The sequence below is a fragment of the Embiotoca jacksoni genome, unplaced genomic scaffold (genome assembly GCF_022577435.1).
Source record: "Embiotoca jacksoni isolate LCO1_2020_lvr unplaced genomic scaffold, fEmbJac1.0.p SCAF_25, whole genome shotgun sequence".
NCBI classification, from domain to species: Eukaryota; Metazoa; Chordata; class Actinopteri; family Embiotocidae; genus Embiotoca; species Embiotoca jacksoni.
In genome coordinates this window covers 2,162,688-2,179,931 of record NW_027185376.1, presented here as the reverse complement: position 1 = coordinate 2,179,931, position 17,244 = coordinate 2,162,688, and the positions used below count along the sequence as shown (strand labels likewise).

Here is a 17,244-nt window from a genome sequence, read left to right as displayed (position 1 = left end):
TCAGATAGGAAAAGTTAATGCCTCATAAATAACCTGAAAAATGATTAAAGAGAACAATGGGATGAGAATACTTTTAAGCCATCAATGGCGCCGTGATCAGAAATGAAGTTTTTACAAATAAAAAACTGATAAGGAGCCAGCAGATCTATTTTAGACTGGTGAGATTTGTCCTAATTCAATCTGCATTGTTTAAAGCTGGTACAAACGCAGCTGCTGCGACTCGCTCCACTGCCTGCCATCGGAATTAATTTTTATCAGCTTAAGTGCAAACCTAGAGCACATTTTTATGCATTTTCTAAATGAGAAAAGTGTCTTGTGCATGTTGTAAAAGAGAAAACACATCAATACCAATAAAGAATAGTTCCAGCAAATGCACTCAATTTAACATCTTGCCAGAACAGAGCATCCATCACGACTTGAAAGAAAGCTCTGGGCTCCGACACAATATCCTCGCCTTGATCCAGCTCTGATTTCCACTTTACCTTCAGTGGGGACGCTGGTGGGAGGGTGCGAGGTGGAGGGCGCGTCTTTGTCTGCGGTGGCCCCTTTGCTCTTGGATGTTGTTTTGGCGACAATCGTGGTGGTGAAGGGGTAAAGGTACGTAGTGTCTACGATGTCACACATCTTGTCCTTCGTCTGAAAGATGAGAAATTATTGTAAGGCTCGTGTGTGCAGTCTCAGAGGGAAAAACAGGTGCACGTGAGGATTTAGGAGGGTTTTCCCTGCTTACTGCAGCAAAGAGCATTTATCATGCCGACGGCTACGCACACACAATCACAAGCCGAACCATTTACAACACTTCTGATCATGATCAAATCACAACTGCTTAACACGGTTTGAATGCTCACCTCATCTGGGCAACTGTTGTCCACCCAGTCCTGGCGATGGCGGTCAAATCCGCTGGAACATCTGGGAGGAAACAACAGTCAAAACTGCGGTTAGTTTAATGGAGTTCAAGATTGCACTTCCAGAAAAAATGTGGGAAACAGAATAAAGTCGTGCTGCCATACCGAGTGATCTGTGAAGGTGAAAAAAAAAAATACGGGATCTCTTAAGTTCACCCTGAGACAAACGGGAATATCTACACCAAATGTAATGACAATCCATCCGTCAAGAGATGTCAAAAGATTTCACTTTATCCCCCAAAAATCAACCTCATGGTGAAGCCAGAGGGACAGTCGGAGGATTATCAAGGTCCCTACAATTGCATCATGAATATCTGTACAAAATGTTATGTCAGTGCATCCGACAGTTGGTGATAAGGCTGCAGCAAATGATTCAGATCGAGTTCATCAGTCAAGTATATTTTTTCATTATTTGTTTAGTCTAATGTCTTGTTTTGTCTGGACAAGAGTAAAACCAAAATAAATCGAGGAATTAATTGATTCAACTAGTTGTTGCTGCTCTAGCTGTTGAAATACTGTAGTCTGGACCGTTAATGGTTTATAAAGCCAAAACATCTTGATCGTCATACCAAAGCAAACTGATAACTTTGGTTTTATGTCGTTCTATGCTATAAAAAGTGTTGTTGTCGTTATAAACGAATGTCCTCTGCTGGAATCAAACGGAGGGTGCCCTAAAATGTACCTTGTCAAATCCAATCAGAGATTCTCTTAAACTTTCTAAAGCTTGTCCAGAGCCAGAAAGGACCTTAAACGACGAAGCAGAGAAGCTCTCCTCGTGGTGCAGAGTGCACTAACGTTGATTTATAAACATTGTTGAAGTACCACTTTAATACATTTACAGTGTCATTTCAACTGCGCTCCGTAACACTTCATGTTTTTCTACTCTGAATCAAGCAGGGGAGCAGACATCTGCACCTCCCATTCTGCCACCCTCCGAGGTCTGGACTCAAAGAGCTTAAGGAGGGAACGGCTTTGTACAGCATGAAGATCTGCGAGGGGGAAGTTCAGCGGGTCATGGGGCCTTGTTGATGAGGCTGCCGCTGAGTCAACTTTTCTAGTACGGTCCGAGACTTCTAATAACTTCAAAAGGCAAGACGGCGATCGAGGCGGCAGCGACTAATCCTCCCTGCTGATAAAAAAAATGATAAAACTCGCCCACTGGCGAACTCATCGTCATTCAGTCTGTCGGTGTACACAAACAGTTTCCTGTCTGGAGGGTAAAGTTAGTATGCAAAGCAGTAAACCCACTCACATTGTGCTCTGTTTAAAAAAAAAAAAAGTGACTGAGATAGAGGAAAATAAATAAAAACAAGCTATGAGCGGCTCAATGCAGGAAGGCAGCAGTTTTAAATCGTGGCAGCAGTGATATCTGTGTGCTGCAAGGACAGTATGAGTCCAGTCGACGTCCTAGCAGGTCCCATTTATCTCGTGAATATATTGTTATGGTAATGGCTTTATCTGAAGGAGTCAATTTTCACTGTTCTACCTCTCTAATCACCCCATTTCTTTTTATTCACCCCCCCTGCCTCCAAAAAAAAATAAAAAAATTCTGTCCATCTGTTCAATCAAGCGAGACAGATTCCTCCGCTTAATCCCCCACTTTTCCCCCGACTGCTTTCCCCCCTGAGAGGGCAGCGCAGGAAGCAGAATGAGACACAGTAATACCAAGCAGGTCTGGTCCAACCTGTCCCCACAGGGAGCTTGTGTTTTTGTTTCTTCTCAATGGCATCCATTTCAGCGAGCTGCCTTCCAAAGCAGCGAGCCACAGTGTTTTTAATTGGAAATGGGCCGAGGTGCTTCATTTGAATATAAATGAACCCATGAGGGAGAATATTTCTGTTCAGGTTTTTTAACAGTCACAAAAAAAAAAAAAATGGAGATTTTCTGTTATTGGGTTTCATTTCCACTCATTCATGGAAGATATGGAGTCATTCTTGTATGGCAGAATAAAAGTCTACTAGCTAAAGTCTAAAAATCTACTACTTTTACTGAAATACTGTCATAGCCATGAAACAAAATCATTTTTCATTCTATTTAACATGAGTGTATTTATGTTCTGTAATAACCTCTTTATATTTACAATGCATTCAGATTCACAAGAATTCATGTGTTTCAGCCAGAGGAATTTTATCTTATTGATCGGCCTCTTTGTTTATTGTTCTCTCTCCTACAGCCATATCAGACACGTATGAAGTTACTGCTGCTGCTTCACATTAAAGAGTGTTTAATAGGCTGAAACCTTTGCTGTGGCCTGCTGTTGTGTGGAAATTCACGAAAACAATGTGAGTTTGTTTGGCTGCACTATGAACAGATACACCAGTATCTCTGATGAAGTAGCCTGCTGAATGAAATAAACTTCCTGCTACCATCAGTAACCACAGGTGTCACCGAATCAACCAGATCTCCCTGATTAAGTCTCTTCAGGATGTAACTGAATCCTTGAGGTTTTATTTCTATTTGTAGGTGAAAATGATTTGATAGTGTAGTGGAAATATTGGAACCAGTTTATACTGCAAACAGACTTGTTTTGCGAATTTTGCTGAATGAACATTTGCATTCTATTGTAGTCACAACCTGCTTTGTTCAGTCTTGTTTCAGCATACAAAGACTAATTTCTAGAGTATTTCTTAATTACTGTAAGCAGAACTAAAACATGTTGAACTGTTTTTATTTCTGTACAAAATAAGGCTTTTCCTAGACATTTTGGTCCCCTTGATGGGATTTTCCATGTGTCTCCCTTCATAATTTTATAACAAAACTACTATTTCAATTTGAACTTTAATTAGTTTCACTCATGTCTGTTCTTTATCATATCAACAAATGATCTGTCAGTACGTATCTTTGCATGTTCACCAGTTCCTATTATCCTTTTTTTTTTTATTCCGTTTATCATATGCTATAGAATAAAACCTGACATTGCACAGGTTATTGTTCATCTGTGTGGGAATATCTCTGATACCTCCACATTACAAACAAAGTCTGTCATTACGCGAGGGGTGGGGGCAGCTGTTATTGATAATCATTTATGGCTGTCCTCATCAAATTTTATGATCCATTATCTATTTTCATTCTTTTATTGTTTATCTTTCATTACACAATTGACTGTGCACACTTCAGGCAGAATTAGCAGAGAATTGTATATATAATGCTTGTTTAACGCAGTATTTTTTTTTTTATGTCCACAGAGCAGATGTCGGTGGGAATCTTCTGTGGCTGGATTTAGCGAGAGCATTCACAAAATACTCACGTTTTCAAAATGAGGTTCCCTGCTGAAACCCAACTCACCACTGTTTTTGGTATATATTTTGTGGCTCAGCAGGTCATTCGCTCACAAAGCCTTCAGTATTTTTTAAAGGAGCACAATGGGGCGATTCTGACAGCCGGGAACAAACGTCTGGATTTATAGCCTGCCTGGATTTTCCTTCCTGCTGGCCATCAATTATTTAATATTCAGGATGCACATCGTTGTTTATAATTTCATTCTTTAACCAACTGACTCATTGACTGCATTGCTCGAGTTGAGGACACAGTGTCATCATGAGGGTGGATCATATTATAGTGTTTGCATGGAACATAAGTAATCTGGTCCGTCATATAGATTTTTACACAGCAGGTTGAGCAAATGAACCGCGAGGGCTTTGTAACAGCCAGCAGATTAGATGACGGCGATAATGAGCTGCCAGAAGAGTGCCCCTCGACAGTGTGTCTGCGGTCTCATCTCAGTGCGAGATGTTTGGTGCAGAGCAAGCAGTACTATAATAAAGGGGACCTGTTGGCCAGTAGTGACAGATTCTTCCTGCTTTTTGGGACCCCTCCAGCTGGTGGCGCCCTCGGTGACCACAGAGCTCTGCCCTGGTTTTTAAGACTCGCGCAAAGAAAGACAAGTTTTCATAGGACTGAGGTTGTGAAGAATTAACTGCCTTAAACTCCACTTTGACCAACTACAAGAAATACACCAGTGATAATAAACCGATATTACTCCGTTTAGTAATACTTTTTCTTTTGTTACTGCAGTACATTTCGATAGTAATACATATACGCTTTTATTTGAGACAGGATTTAGACTGGTCGGCTTGTGCCACATCATTTTTCTATCAGACCATTAAAATTCATTATTCGTCCTCTTAACAGCCATTTGTGATGCGCCCCAGCTGTGTTTTTTTTTTAGGTAAACAAATCCCTTCACTTCCTCCAAACACATCAATATTCAGATGCTCTGGCACTCATGGCCCGCTGCGAGTCCACTGTCATGCTTTATTAATCTGCCTCAGTAGCGACTGCACACATCAGCCACAACAACCTGATTCAGCTTGTAAGTTAGCATGAAGGAGGCGCTGTGCTCTCACCTTCCCAGCGCTGCACTGTGAGAGAGGTTCATTAGAGCTGTTCTCTTAAAATGTCAACGCCTTTCATTAACCCTGGAGCCAGCCGGGCCGCCGTGGTTTTTAATTAGTGCGTGTTTAAAGCATGTTTGCCTCTTTCAAAGGAAGTGGCTGAAGGATACAAAGGGCAGAGGGAGGCTGAACACTCAGATATTAACACAGTCAGAGCGCTAATTATAATGCAGCTTAATGAGATCACTGCCATGGGCGTACAGTATCTCTCCACAGCGTCCATGAATTGCTGAGTGGAAAAACAGTTTTTCATGTGGCTTAACAGTAAATTGGTTTGTCTCCATCAGAAGCAGGAACATTTAGGATGCAAAGAAGACGGAGAATCAAATCCAAAACCTCTTGAAAGTCCTAAATAACAAATCTCAGCGGACAAAGCACTGGTGTTCCAAATTTTTTCAGTCAAACACTGCAGAATAAATGATGAGTCCGAAATAAAAGTGGCAGATTAATATTTGATGCACAAGGAATTTAAAATGCAGCAGCATACTAGAGAGAAGTAATGGTGGCACCACGGGTAAGGCTGAATCAACCCTGACAACAACCTCCAAAATAACATTTTCAGACATTATAACCGTAAACATCTATTGACATGCAGGTTGAAACTTTCTTAACTTATAGGGATGATAAACTCGACGGTCTCTCCGTGATTTATATCTCCTCTCTGTCGTTTTAACTCTGTATCTCTCTATCCAACAAAACAAAACCCAACGCAGCTCACATTTCAGCTGTCAGGAAATTCTGTGGAGGAACGCTAAGGCTTCTGTAGCAGCTCAAATATTTACTTTGGTTTGAAGTGCAGGGAGACAGGAAGGATAAGAGGAAACGTGGAGCAGAGGTTGACAGAACAGGTGTGAGTTGAATGAATGTCAGAACGAGCTGCTGTCTCGTCTAAACACTACGACTACTTTCCCATTCGATGAACAATGAAGTCGACTTATTAAATTAAAACCTGACCCATTATCATTCCAAATACTGTATGCAGGAGATGTTTACACACCGTACTCCTGCTGTGTGATAATTTAATTGAAAGAATGCAAAACTTTAACGAGGTTACTGATGTGTTCTGATCATATTTCACAAACAAGCCTACTGTCTAGACCAACACACAACCGTGTTAAATTATGAGGTGATGAATAGCATGTTAAAGATTTTTTTTTTTAGGCACAAAAACAACTTCAAGGTTTAGAGAAACACTGTGGTAGCACTTTTATAGACCAGATGTCACAAAGTGCTCCACGGTAAAAGATAAAGTAGCAGCCACATCCTGGACTATTTGTATGGATAAGTAAATAGGAGAATGACAATAGTTTAGAAAGGATGACAATAAAAGAATGAATAATCATCACAGTGTGTGCACCTTGGTGAGTGCACCAAACAAAGTACAAATAGAAGTCAGCAAGTCTGAGAATATGCTGGAGGGTGTGGGGGAGGTGTAAAGGAAAATCAAAGGTGACTTTTTTAGAGAGTAAATGTGTCGTGAAGTCCAACCTGTTGAGTCGATGGCACCAGCTGCAGTTGAAGTTGATCTGTGAGGAGATGCAGGCGCTACAGCTGGTGAACTGGAGACAGGCTGTGGAGGAGGAAGTTCAACAGAGGTCAAACAATTTACCCAATCGATAGCCTATTAGACACAGAGCCAAGGAGAAAGGTCTACATTGCCATATAATGATAAAGAATCCATTCAGAAGCTCATACTGACTGAGCCAAAGGGGCTAAAATAAATTCCTCTTACTGGGTAAAGGCATAATTTCCACAGCTGTAGAATTGGTAATCTTTGTCTTCGTTAGCTCCACGCGGTGGTACTCGTAGATTGTCCTCCGCCTCACATCTGTATTTGGGAAATAGTAGGAGACAGAGTAAGAGAGCGGAGACACCATCACAAATCCTCTGAGCTGAGATAAAAACTGGGACAAGTGGTCCCCGAAGTCAGAGGGAAGAGCCCGAGAGGCAGAATCAGGTCATATGGGATTCAACCACAGCACTTTATTTCTTCCCTCTCTTTGGGTCCAAAGTGTCAGAGAATTACTTGGCAATGGACGGTGGCAATTTCCCTCGGGAGCTGATATTAATCTGACCCTGTTGAAATGCTGCCTGCCCAGTCATCTGTAACAGCAAGTCATCAGCCGGGGTCCGATAGAGCGATTGATTAGATACATCATTGACTCTCATTGCATTCTGGCCTTTATAACTCATATGGGGCAGTGTAGAATAGGCTGCTTGGTTTTGCTGCCCATGCATCTTCATGACCATAATTGAGACTGGAAAAATAAAAATAAAAAACAGGATGAAATGCATCCTTTAGGAATAAGTCCAACTTTTTTCTCAATGTGTGATTTCTTTGGAGATCTGATAATAATGCCTTGCTGCTGTAAATACATTGATTATTTTAAACAGTAATTGGATTTTTATGTGACTTTCTGTGCAGGCGTTCCGGGAATGAAACAGTAAATCTGCAGGATAAATCACTGAGGTGCACTTCAGCATGCATAGTGACATTGCTCAATACGTGACATTTCGTATAGCACTTGTATTTGCTTGACCAATGAGCTACAAAATTGAAAGTCAATACACCAGACTGTGGCTGTGTAATGTGTACAGCAAGCGATGAATTGATCATGTGATATTTCCAACTGCTAAAGCAATTTTAAGGTTAAATAGTTTGATATTTTGGGAACTGTATTTGATCAGTAAGAGGAGAAGATCAAAACCACTCTCATGTATGTCTGTTAAAAATGTTATCTTGTTTTAATCCGTACAAAAACTTAAGTGTAAAAAAACAAAACCAAGTTGTGGTTTTATAGGGATCATCTGCTGGACTTTTGCTGAGCTACGTTAACCATGTAGCTTTATGTTTGGTATACAAATATAAGAGTGTCACAATAGATCCTCTTATCCAACTCTGTGTTTAAGTGTGCCTCCCAAAATGTTAAACTGACCCGGTGACCATATGGCTGGACCTATAACAAAAAAGGAGTTAAAGAGAGAGAAGAAACAGAACAAATAAATAAAAGGAACAATGATGCTTTTTACGGCAAAGAATGTCTCATTTTTTCCTCAGTTAGCATTGTGGGTAAGTAAATCCACTTCTAGTTTGGTATTAAATTGAAACATCAGAAACCCTCTAATCCTCTGTTCCCCTTTGGATTAATTTAGCGGCTGCCATAGCTCTATGAAGTTCTTAAACCTACACACATCACACATTTCCTTTTGAAAAACTGATCATTTCTGTGTACAAGGTTTCTTCTTTCACTCGGTTGATTGATTTTGGGTCTGGGAATTGTTGACTTCGCAGACTACAGTGTTCTCCTCATGTGATAGGACGTTGTTTCCCCGCAGACCTGCTTGGTTTGATTAAACGCAGGAAGACTGATCAAAGCAGCTAATGTGAGCCAGCTTGGCTCAACCTGAGAATAAGACCACCCTTCCTTTCCCTCCTCTGCTCCCCTGTTGACTGACTTCCTCTTGCCTCGAGCAAAGGGATTATCAGGTGCCTAATGATACGGCGGGGGTCAGAAAAAGGTCAGTTCCCCGGCCGGAGGCTGCTGATGTGCAGGTAGACTGTGCAGCCTCGTCGGCTTCTGGTTTGTGGTTGAAGGAGGCTGCATATCAGATGCGTTATGGCCTGGTTTAAGCCTCCACATAAACAATGCTTAGTGAGCATTCAGCTACCTTTACTGATGCTATCAGACAAAGGCAGAAAAGGGTGTCATCAATAATGTAGAAGCAGGTCAGTTAACCTATAATTAAACATCCAGATCTGACTCTCTTAAGCCATGAAACGTTCTAATCAATACAGTTGCATGCATATTTTCTTTGATAAAAACAGAATGAATGGCTGCTGATTATTGCTAATCATAGCAATAGCAGGTTTAAAATTATTTTTACGATAAACTCACAAGTTCTTGTGAAAAAAGGTCCGTTCTGTGTTTCTGTTTTTTAATTCACATGACTGTACACATCAAATTTGACTACTTTTTCCACCAAAATATGAACATAACTATTATAATAGTGTCCTCACTGTTCTGGAGAAATAAAGTTATTTGTAATGTTTATTGACAAATCAGGCTCTTAGATAGATTTGTCATGTCAAGATATTGAGTCAAAAGACAGCATCCTCTCTTCATACTCTGGACAATTTTACACACAAAATATTACAGTGTTCAACTGACCTCTTTAACCTCCACGATTACACTCGATACAAACTAAAATGTTCCTCATTAGTTTTGGCCTTAGCCGCATTGGAAGAATTCCAGTAGCATTAATTAATTACAACTATATACTGAATATAATTAACAGCAGCAGTCTTGGCATCTTCCTGCTGTGAACCATAATTATTAATCATGGTACAGGCAACAATATATGAAAAGAATGGAGGTGGTTTCATTTTAAGAATAACTCACTGTGACTGATAATGCATAATCTAGCATTAGGGAAGTATATCAAAGCTTGGGTCTTCACACGTATTTGTACCTGACCTGTTAATTACACAACTTGGCCACAGGACGCCCACAAATCTTCTCATCTCTGCCTTTACTGGACGGGCTGTGACCTGATCTGCCTGGAGGCAGTGTAAAATGTTTTTATTTGGGCTTTTAAACTGAAGCAAAGCTACAGAGGGTTAAAAAAATGTCCCCCTGGTTGCCACGGTTGCGGTGCAGTAATTGGCTGCAGAGACACTTAGCAGAGTTGAAACACTTCTTCATGGTACAGCCTGTGGCGGTCATGGTTTTCCTGTCTATTTTCTTTTCCCCTGTTTGGATCATGTCTTAATGCACTTAATAGACCAATAATTAGAATGTATTTGTTAATCTGGCATGACAAGGTTGTGAAAAATCTGTCAAGATAATTTTCCTCCATCAAGATGACACCCTTCAAATGAGATCTGGAATAGATCAAGGCAGATACATGGCAGGAATTTAAATTATCTTTCTTATTTTTTGTTAGATTTCTGCAAAATCCTGCAGCAACATCTTTTCCAGCATACTGTATATGCAAGAACAAAGGTGGACTTCAGTTAACACATGAACAGTAAACATATGGGGGAATGAACTGCTATGGCATTCTACTTTTTCATAAAAACTGCTGATTCCTTATTTTTTTTGTAAGGGTTAGTATTCGTCTATGAATGCTCCCCATTATAGGATCCTTCTCTATCATTTTCTCTATTGTTATGAAAAACCTCTAATCGTACATGCAGTATCCTTTGTTTCCTCCACAAATTTGTGCTGTACAGCTCATGGGGCATGCCCAGGCCTTTTTGACTGACAGGTGCAGGGAGCAAATACATGCTAAATGGTCTGTTACTAACTGTACCTACTGTCTATAAGCTCCTTTTTTATCTTAGCTTTGCAGTTTCCCCAACTTGGAGGTCAGTGTTTTTGCCCAAGGACACTACGACATGTGCACATGAGAAACCAGGGATTCATGGGCAACTTGATGGTCAATTTGCATATCGAGGTTTAGCTTCACCTGTTTGACATCTCTCTAAAAATCGTTTTTTAGGCTTATTTAGCACTGTGGTTTCTTGAGAAGCAGAGCAGTAATCATTTCAGATTGAGTATGAGAGCAGAAAAGGGTCTCTGTCATAAAGCCAAAAACACACTCTCCTCAGAGAAATCACAACACGATCTCAATATGCTTCCATTCAAGATTTCATCACTCCAACACCAAGCAGCTGCACCGACTGGTTTCATCATGCTGTGTCAGAGGCATCAAAGCCAGCTTGGTTTATGAAGTCTAGGAGGGCTGCACTAACAGGTTTGATATTCAAATCTCTGAGTGCCAACCACAGCCGTCTGGGAAGAGATGCTGTATAAAAGGCCTTCAGATAAGACTGAACTAAAAAAATACTCCTACCACTCCAAGGGTCTGGTGTTTTTGAGATCCTAACCAAACTTACAAAAGAATCGTACTGATGGAACAAAACGATGCCAAGTGAAGGACAAAAAAAGGTGAGATATTAACTTTGACAAATAAATGTCATCCAATTTTTTGCAGACGCAATCAAAAAACAGTTTAAATTACTGAATAAATCATGTTTGACAAGTCATTATTGTGGCAGACTTTGAATCAGAGCCCATGAGAGCGAGAGAGAGTCTGACTCTGGATTAAAAAAGGTTTGAAGTGTCTCCGCTTTGCTAGCATTTGCTTTAAATTTAATGGGCCTAAATTAACTCAAAAAAGCTTAAAGCAACTCAAAGGCAAATGGGAGAGGCAGATCTGGAGCTGTGCCCGCTGCCCTCTGAGAGAGGTGGCACAGTGTTGGAGAAGAGGTGGTGACATTTGGAGTGAAATCAAAACAGATGAGGCTGAACTGACACACGGGGTAGAGCTGAAAAAAAAACGAAGAAGCCCTTTTTAAAATCTAATGATCCTTGGACATATTAGCACCATAAAAATCTGAATGGATTAACTGCAATTTCACTTTTGGCTAAACTCCACCCACCTTGGTTACTGTTGCTTTAGCTGTCAAGCCTCCCATTCTAGCCATGCCGTTTACCGTGACAACGGTGGCAAAGTGCCAACCACAGTCAGTTTAATTGGTTAAAATGACAAGTGTCTGACTTCATTAGCCGATTATTGCTAACTCCAAAAGTCGGCCAACTCCAGCTGACTTTTTGCTTTTTCCAACCGACTGGGTTTAAAAGAAGAACCACGTAAGAGGGTCTTACTGCATACGATAGCTACAAACATGATACTGTGCTAAAAAACTAAGGCTACAGCTGCATGCCCCAATTAGCATCCTCACCAGTGAATCATTTTGAACACATGAAAATAAGAGCGCAGCTTTGTGATTATACTGAAGTTTACGGATAGTTAGACAGCCATTGCATTATAGTGTCGATACGAGTGGGAGTATGTTGCCTTCCCTTCCCGAGCACAGTGGGCGGACATAGCAGGGGATTTCTGGACAATTTGGAACTTGCCACTGTGTTTGCGCACCATCGATGGAAAGCATGCACAAATCAAAGCATCTCCAAGGGCCTAAGGGTCGAGGGAAAATAAAGGTGGAATATTCACCAGGAGTTTACTGCCGTCTGTGTGTCCTTGTACTCTTTTAATGATGAACTACAAAGTTTATCATTAGATTTCAGGGTGCACACGGATGCCCAGAGGGGTCTGTGGGGAATCTCGCAGGCTTTGGCAGATAATTAAATTCACGAGACACGGACCCCTGCAGACGTGGAAAGCATGAATCGTTCTGAAAGCCTGTTTAATCCATCTCTCACAATGCTGGTGAGTTTTTAGTTTTCAAAAGCCTGAAAACAAAAACACAAACCTCTACATGTGTATCGTCAATGTGTCTCACAAAATCTTTGACTATAAGTTAATTTAGGCCAGAATTGCATGTCTGAGACTCACTGGGTATCTGCTGGATCTTGTGGACCACCACAAAGGCATCAGACAGGCCCACCTTCACCGGGTGATTGACAGAACTGATCTGTGACACCTCAACAGGGATCTGAAATAGAAAAATAGAAAATCAATTACCCGGAGCCCAAAGATATGTCTGCAAAATACAAATGGGCCACACCAGTCTGACAGTGCTGACAATCTCCCATTGAAATCTGCTGAGGCAATATGCAACTGCAATAAGCACAAGGCTATCTTTGGAGCATAGAAATAACAGAGATGGGACAGAAATGAGCAACAGATTTTAGAAGGTGTACTTATTTCTGAGAAAAACGAGGCCCTGATGGTTCCGATCTATTCAAGGTAAAACATCTTTAAATCTGCCATTTTGATTTTACACACCACTGCTGGGAAAGAGTTCAGCTCGACAAAAATGATGTGATTTTTCAAGGTCAGGTGATGCGAAGGTGAAGCTCAGCTATAATGGACAGACCTTGTAATCATCAAGTTTATGTAAAAACCTATATGTAACAGTCAGGTTGGTCTTTTTAGACTAATAATAGCAGCGTAATGGACCCAGCAGCTTTCAGATCAGCTCCTCGAACATTTGAAAATAACAAATGACATAAAGGGTCTCAGTCATAAAAGAAGCCGCCCCGCTGTTGTAACCACCGCAATTATCATAGATCATTACTTATTGTAATTTCACACTCCTGCAGCAGACTCTGTTGGATCATATTTTTATTACCTTCTCATTCTCTCTATTCAATGAAGTTGTTTTTCAATACATTTTAGAATTTTGGAAATTAGGATACCTTTGGGGCATGCAGTGACCCAAAACCTGTATTTGAAATTACGTTGCAACCAAATCACGCATACGGAAACACTGAGACGACATTCAGACATATTTTCTTAAGGAGCTGAAATGAAGCTCATTATTTTGTCCGTCATGTTGGTGTCACTCACTTGTATAAAGTCCACAGTAAAAAAAAAAAAAGTGATCATTGGGAATTTTTCTCTCCTTACTTGGCAGCGCTAAGTATTAGAAATGACTAAGACATTTGAAAAAAAAAAAAAGCAGGGAAACAGATGGTGTGAGCTATGTGATGAGGGAGAGGTGTAAAGCGAGTCACATTCTCTTTGTACTGTACAAACTGTGATAATGTAAAGTGTTGATTTTGAAATAATCCAGCACACAGATTATCAAAATTTGTAATAGCTGATGCAGTACGGATGAGTTTAAGTTATGTGTGTCTTAAAAGCCTGGAAGAGGCAGGATGGATAAACATGAAATCATGTTAATTCAGATTCCTCCAGTATTATACAGTATAGAAACACTTTTGGCATGTCGATGCATGACAATCAAGGTCTATAGCAATTTTTGTACATATATATATTTGTGTTTGTATAAGGCAATCTAAAGAGCTTTATAAAACATTCGGCATAACAGAAGAAACACAAGGAATTATAAAAATAAAAAAAAGAAGTGGTGCAGACCAAAGTTTTGGTGGAATTTCTTCTAAATATATGTGGTACAAAAAGCTGATTGCAATTTTGGCATGTTGAGTTCTGACTCTGGAAACAGAAACCTCAACCATTCAGTACTATATAAACCAGCAGAAGAGTTTTAAAGTCAGTTCTTTGATGAACAGGAAGTCAGTGTAGCAGTTAAGATGTGTGGCAGAGCGGTAGGTGTGACAATGATTAAAAAAAACGTCATTCATTCATCCAGAATTATAAATGATGTACCGTATGTCTGGTAAAATCAGAGAGAGGAAAGGACAGAGACAAAAAAAAAAAAAAAAACTACAGAGTCTCTGCAGAGAAAATAAAAAAACAGGTTATGGAAAGTCGGTTGGATAAATGAGTCCCCACCTCTTTGTATGCGAAGACGATCCTGCCGGTGTTGTGCAACGTGGCCTGGAAGGTGAAACTTCCCAGGTTGTAGTTGTCCTGTAGGTGGACGTGGTCCCACTGCACCACCAGAGCAGTACCTAAAGGAGAAAGGACCACGACCAAAAAGCCAGTTTATTAATTGCAGGACGACACAAACTCGACTACATTGAGGGAGAATACAGTCACCATGTTTTTGAAACACCATCTTTGCTGGCTCAGACCTACTGTGAAATGAGCTACTGACTGAGGGAAAGTCTGTGAATAATACGACATCAATGTAACAGTGATGTTTGTAAGTCGATCTGTTTGTGGAGGGATTATTTCCCGGCAGAGACTTCATTTTCCCCCTGTGGGTGTGAGGTGACTGACACCAAAGCAGCGTGAACGCTGATATGAAAACACTCCACTGGGGAAGGATGAAACGGCAATAAAGCTGAAGCTTTTGACAAAATCAAATCCAGGCGTGGCCGTTACTGTGATGGATTATCCAGCTCGGGCTATTTTCACTACAGTAAAAGTTTTTCATACGCTGGAAGAATGTGCCGAGTGACAGCGATTTCAATGGCTTTTTCTGGTGGGAGGGGCTGGAACTGGATGAGAGAAGTCCCCAACAGGGCTTTCACGGGATCTATGGAAAAATTAAATGCAAAAAAACTCGCCTTTATTTTGTTTTTCTTTCTGGCCATCAGAATAAGCTTATGCAGAAAAGGTGTGGAAATCATCCAGAGAAAAACCTGTTGCTTTTGAGCACAAATTAAATTGCATTCACTCCATTTTCTGGAGAAACAGCAGACGTTTCAGAGGTCTAAAAATCGGGGCACATAAAAATGATTCTACTGTATCCAGGGCTGAATTGACGAGTCAATTCATTAATTACTTGATTTTCATGCTTAATCGATTGCCCTGTCTTCCTCTATTTTGGAGCAAAAATACCAAACATTCTGCATTTCCAGCTACTGAACTGTGAAGATGTGGTGCTTTTGTTTCACCAAACAATCAATTAATTTAGAAAACAAGATGAATTGATAATGAAAGCAATCATTAGACAGCACAAACTCTATCTTCGTGTGAAGATACCACTGTAGTTACATGATAAAATCTCAAAAATCTGGAGTGTTGGACTGATCCTGGTACAGTTCTTCAGGTATAAAGGCTGCCAAGTATCATAAACCCTTTTGAGGCAGACTGAACGTAGAGTGTATAAATGAATTAATGAATCAAGGAATAAATAAGTAACTTACTATGATGCATGATCATACATGATTCTAAATACTGTAACTTCAAATCACACTTCATGAAAAGTCATCATGAGTTGTCTCCTTAATCTGGGGATGTAGTAAATTAGCAGCAGACTCACACGGCCTCCAGAAAGCAAGCCTCGCATTACTTTTAACACTGTTTTGATTTACTGTGGGCGTTGGAGAACCTATTGATTTGAAAGCCATTCCCCGCTCAGAGTTAGTCATTTGGCTGGCCGCCAGAACAATAGAGGTTTGTTAAAACAACCAATCAATTTTCCGGTCACACAGCCAGAGAGCCCCCATCCAAAGGAAAGATGAGATTTAGCGTCCCTGCTGCCAGTTTGGAGGGCCGAGGCGACTAGTTGAACAGGAAACCCCATAACAAATTATAGGTGGTGGACGTGGGGCCTCTAGCACTAGACATGGAGGTTTCATGTGTTAAAGGAGGTGGTTAAACAAGTCAGGGTCTGCTTTTATTGACATTAAATATCATGTGACTAATATTCTTATGACTTTATGACTGTAGGGTTAATGGCAGCAATACAAGGCACTGAGAAAAGAGTATTAAGGAATCAGGAGAAAAGCTAATATCAGCGGCCACAGCACTAAATTGCGATTAACTCGCGGCACAGCGGGCTTCCTCAGTCAGCACAAGTTAAGCCTAATATAAGTCTGCTTAAAATGCATTGAGTTCAGGAGGGGTGGCTGCCTGACTAAAAATGCAGAGTGGGTGAGAAGGCGTGGAGAGAGTACACACTGGCCTTGTTTCCATTTCCATTTACAAGCTTAACATGCTGCATGAACTCAAAATAAACAAAAACAAATCAGCCCTATTACACCAACACGCCCGCAGCCTGGCAAGGGAATTTTTCTGAAAAGTTTTAATGGTGTTCAAAAAGCATTTATTCTACACTTTGGTGTCTAAAATTTGACCATTTTTTTCCAGTTCATGTGCAGTGATGGGGAAGCAGGTTTTAGTTTTACAGCCCAATATTGCCGGTCACAAACTTGTTGTTTGGTAAGTGCTGAAAATGCTTTATGAAGATTAACTTCTGTACTTAAGCATCTTGTTACATTGATAACAGCATCAACATTGATAGGAAGCAGTTTAGCTCGCCTGTGATCCACTGATGACAGCGAGCAGCTATCAATAAAGACGTCTTTCGGAGACATCACTCATTATCCAGATGTTGATCTTTTCAGCCACACAGATCATTCAGCAGATGAACTGATCTACATATGCGGTGCCTCATCTGTCCATCAGTGCATTGACAAAACAAGCCAAGAGGACCCAATGCAGCTGGAATCGGAAAAAGTAAAGAGCTGGCGAGACAAATGCATTTACACCTTTTCAACATGTCTAGAATCCCTCTTGAATGTATTTACACTTTGGATTGGATTCCTGTCTGATCCGCCTGGGATGCAAGAAGTGTAAATGGGGTCTGACAGTGAGTC

General features: G+C 40.6%; 1 protein-coding gene across 1 annotated transcript in view; it reads right to left on the bottom strand.

The window, feature by feature from the left end:
- plxdc2b (plexin domain containing 2b) overlaps nt 1–17,244 on the bottom strand; it is an 89,176-nt gene that overhangs the window by 16,048 nt on the left and 55,884 nt on the right. Inside the window, exons 6-11 of the mRNA XM_069159544.1 lie at nt 14,528–14,646; nt 12,662–12,761; nt 7,032–7,127; nt 6,788–6,869; nt 849–909; nt 483–636 (exon numbers count right to left, since the gene is read on the bottom strand). Coding sequence (XP_069015645.1) covers nt 483–636; nt 849–909; nt 6,788–6,869; nt 7,032–7,127; nt 12,662–12,761; nt 14,528–14,646 — 612 coding nt within the window. The remainder of the gene's footprint in view (nt 1–482; nt 637–848; nt 910–6,787; nt 6,870–7,031; nt 7,128–12,661; nt 12,762–14,527; nt 14,647–17,244) is intronic.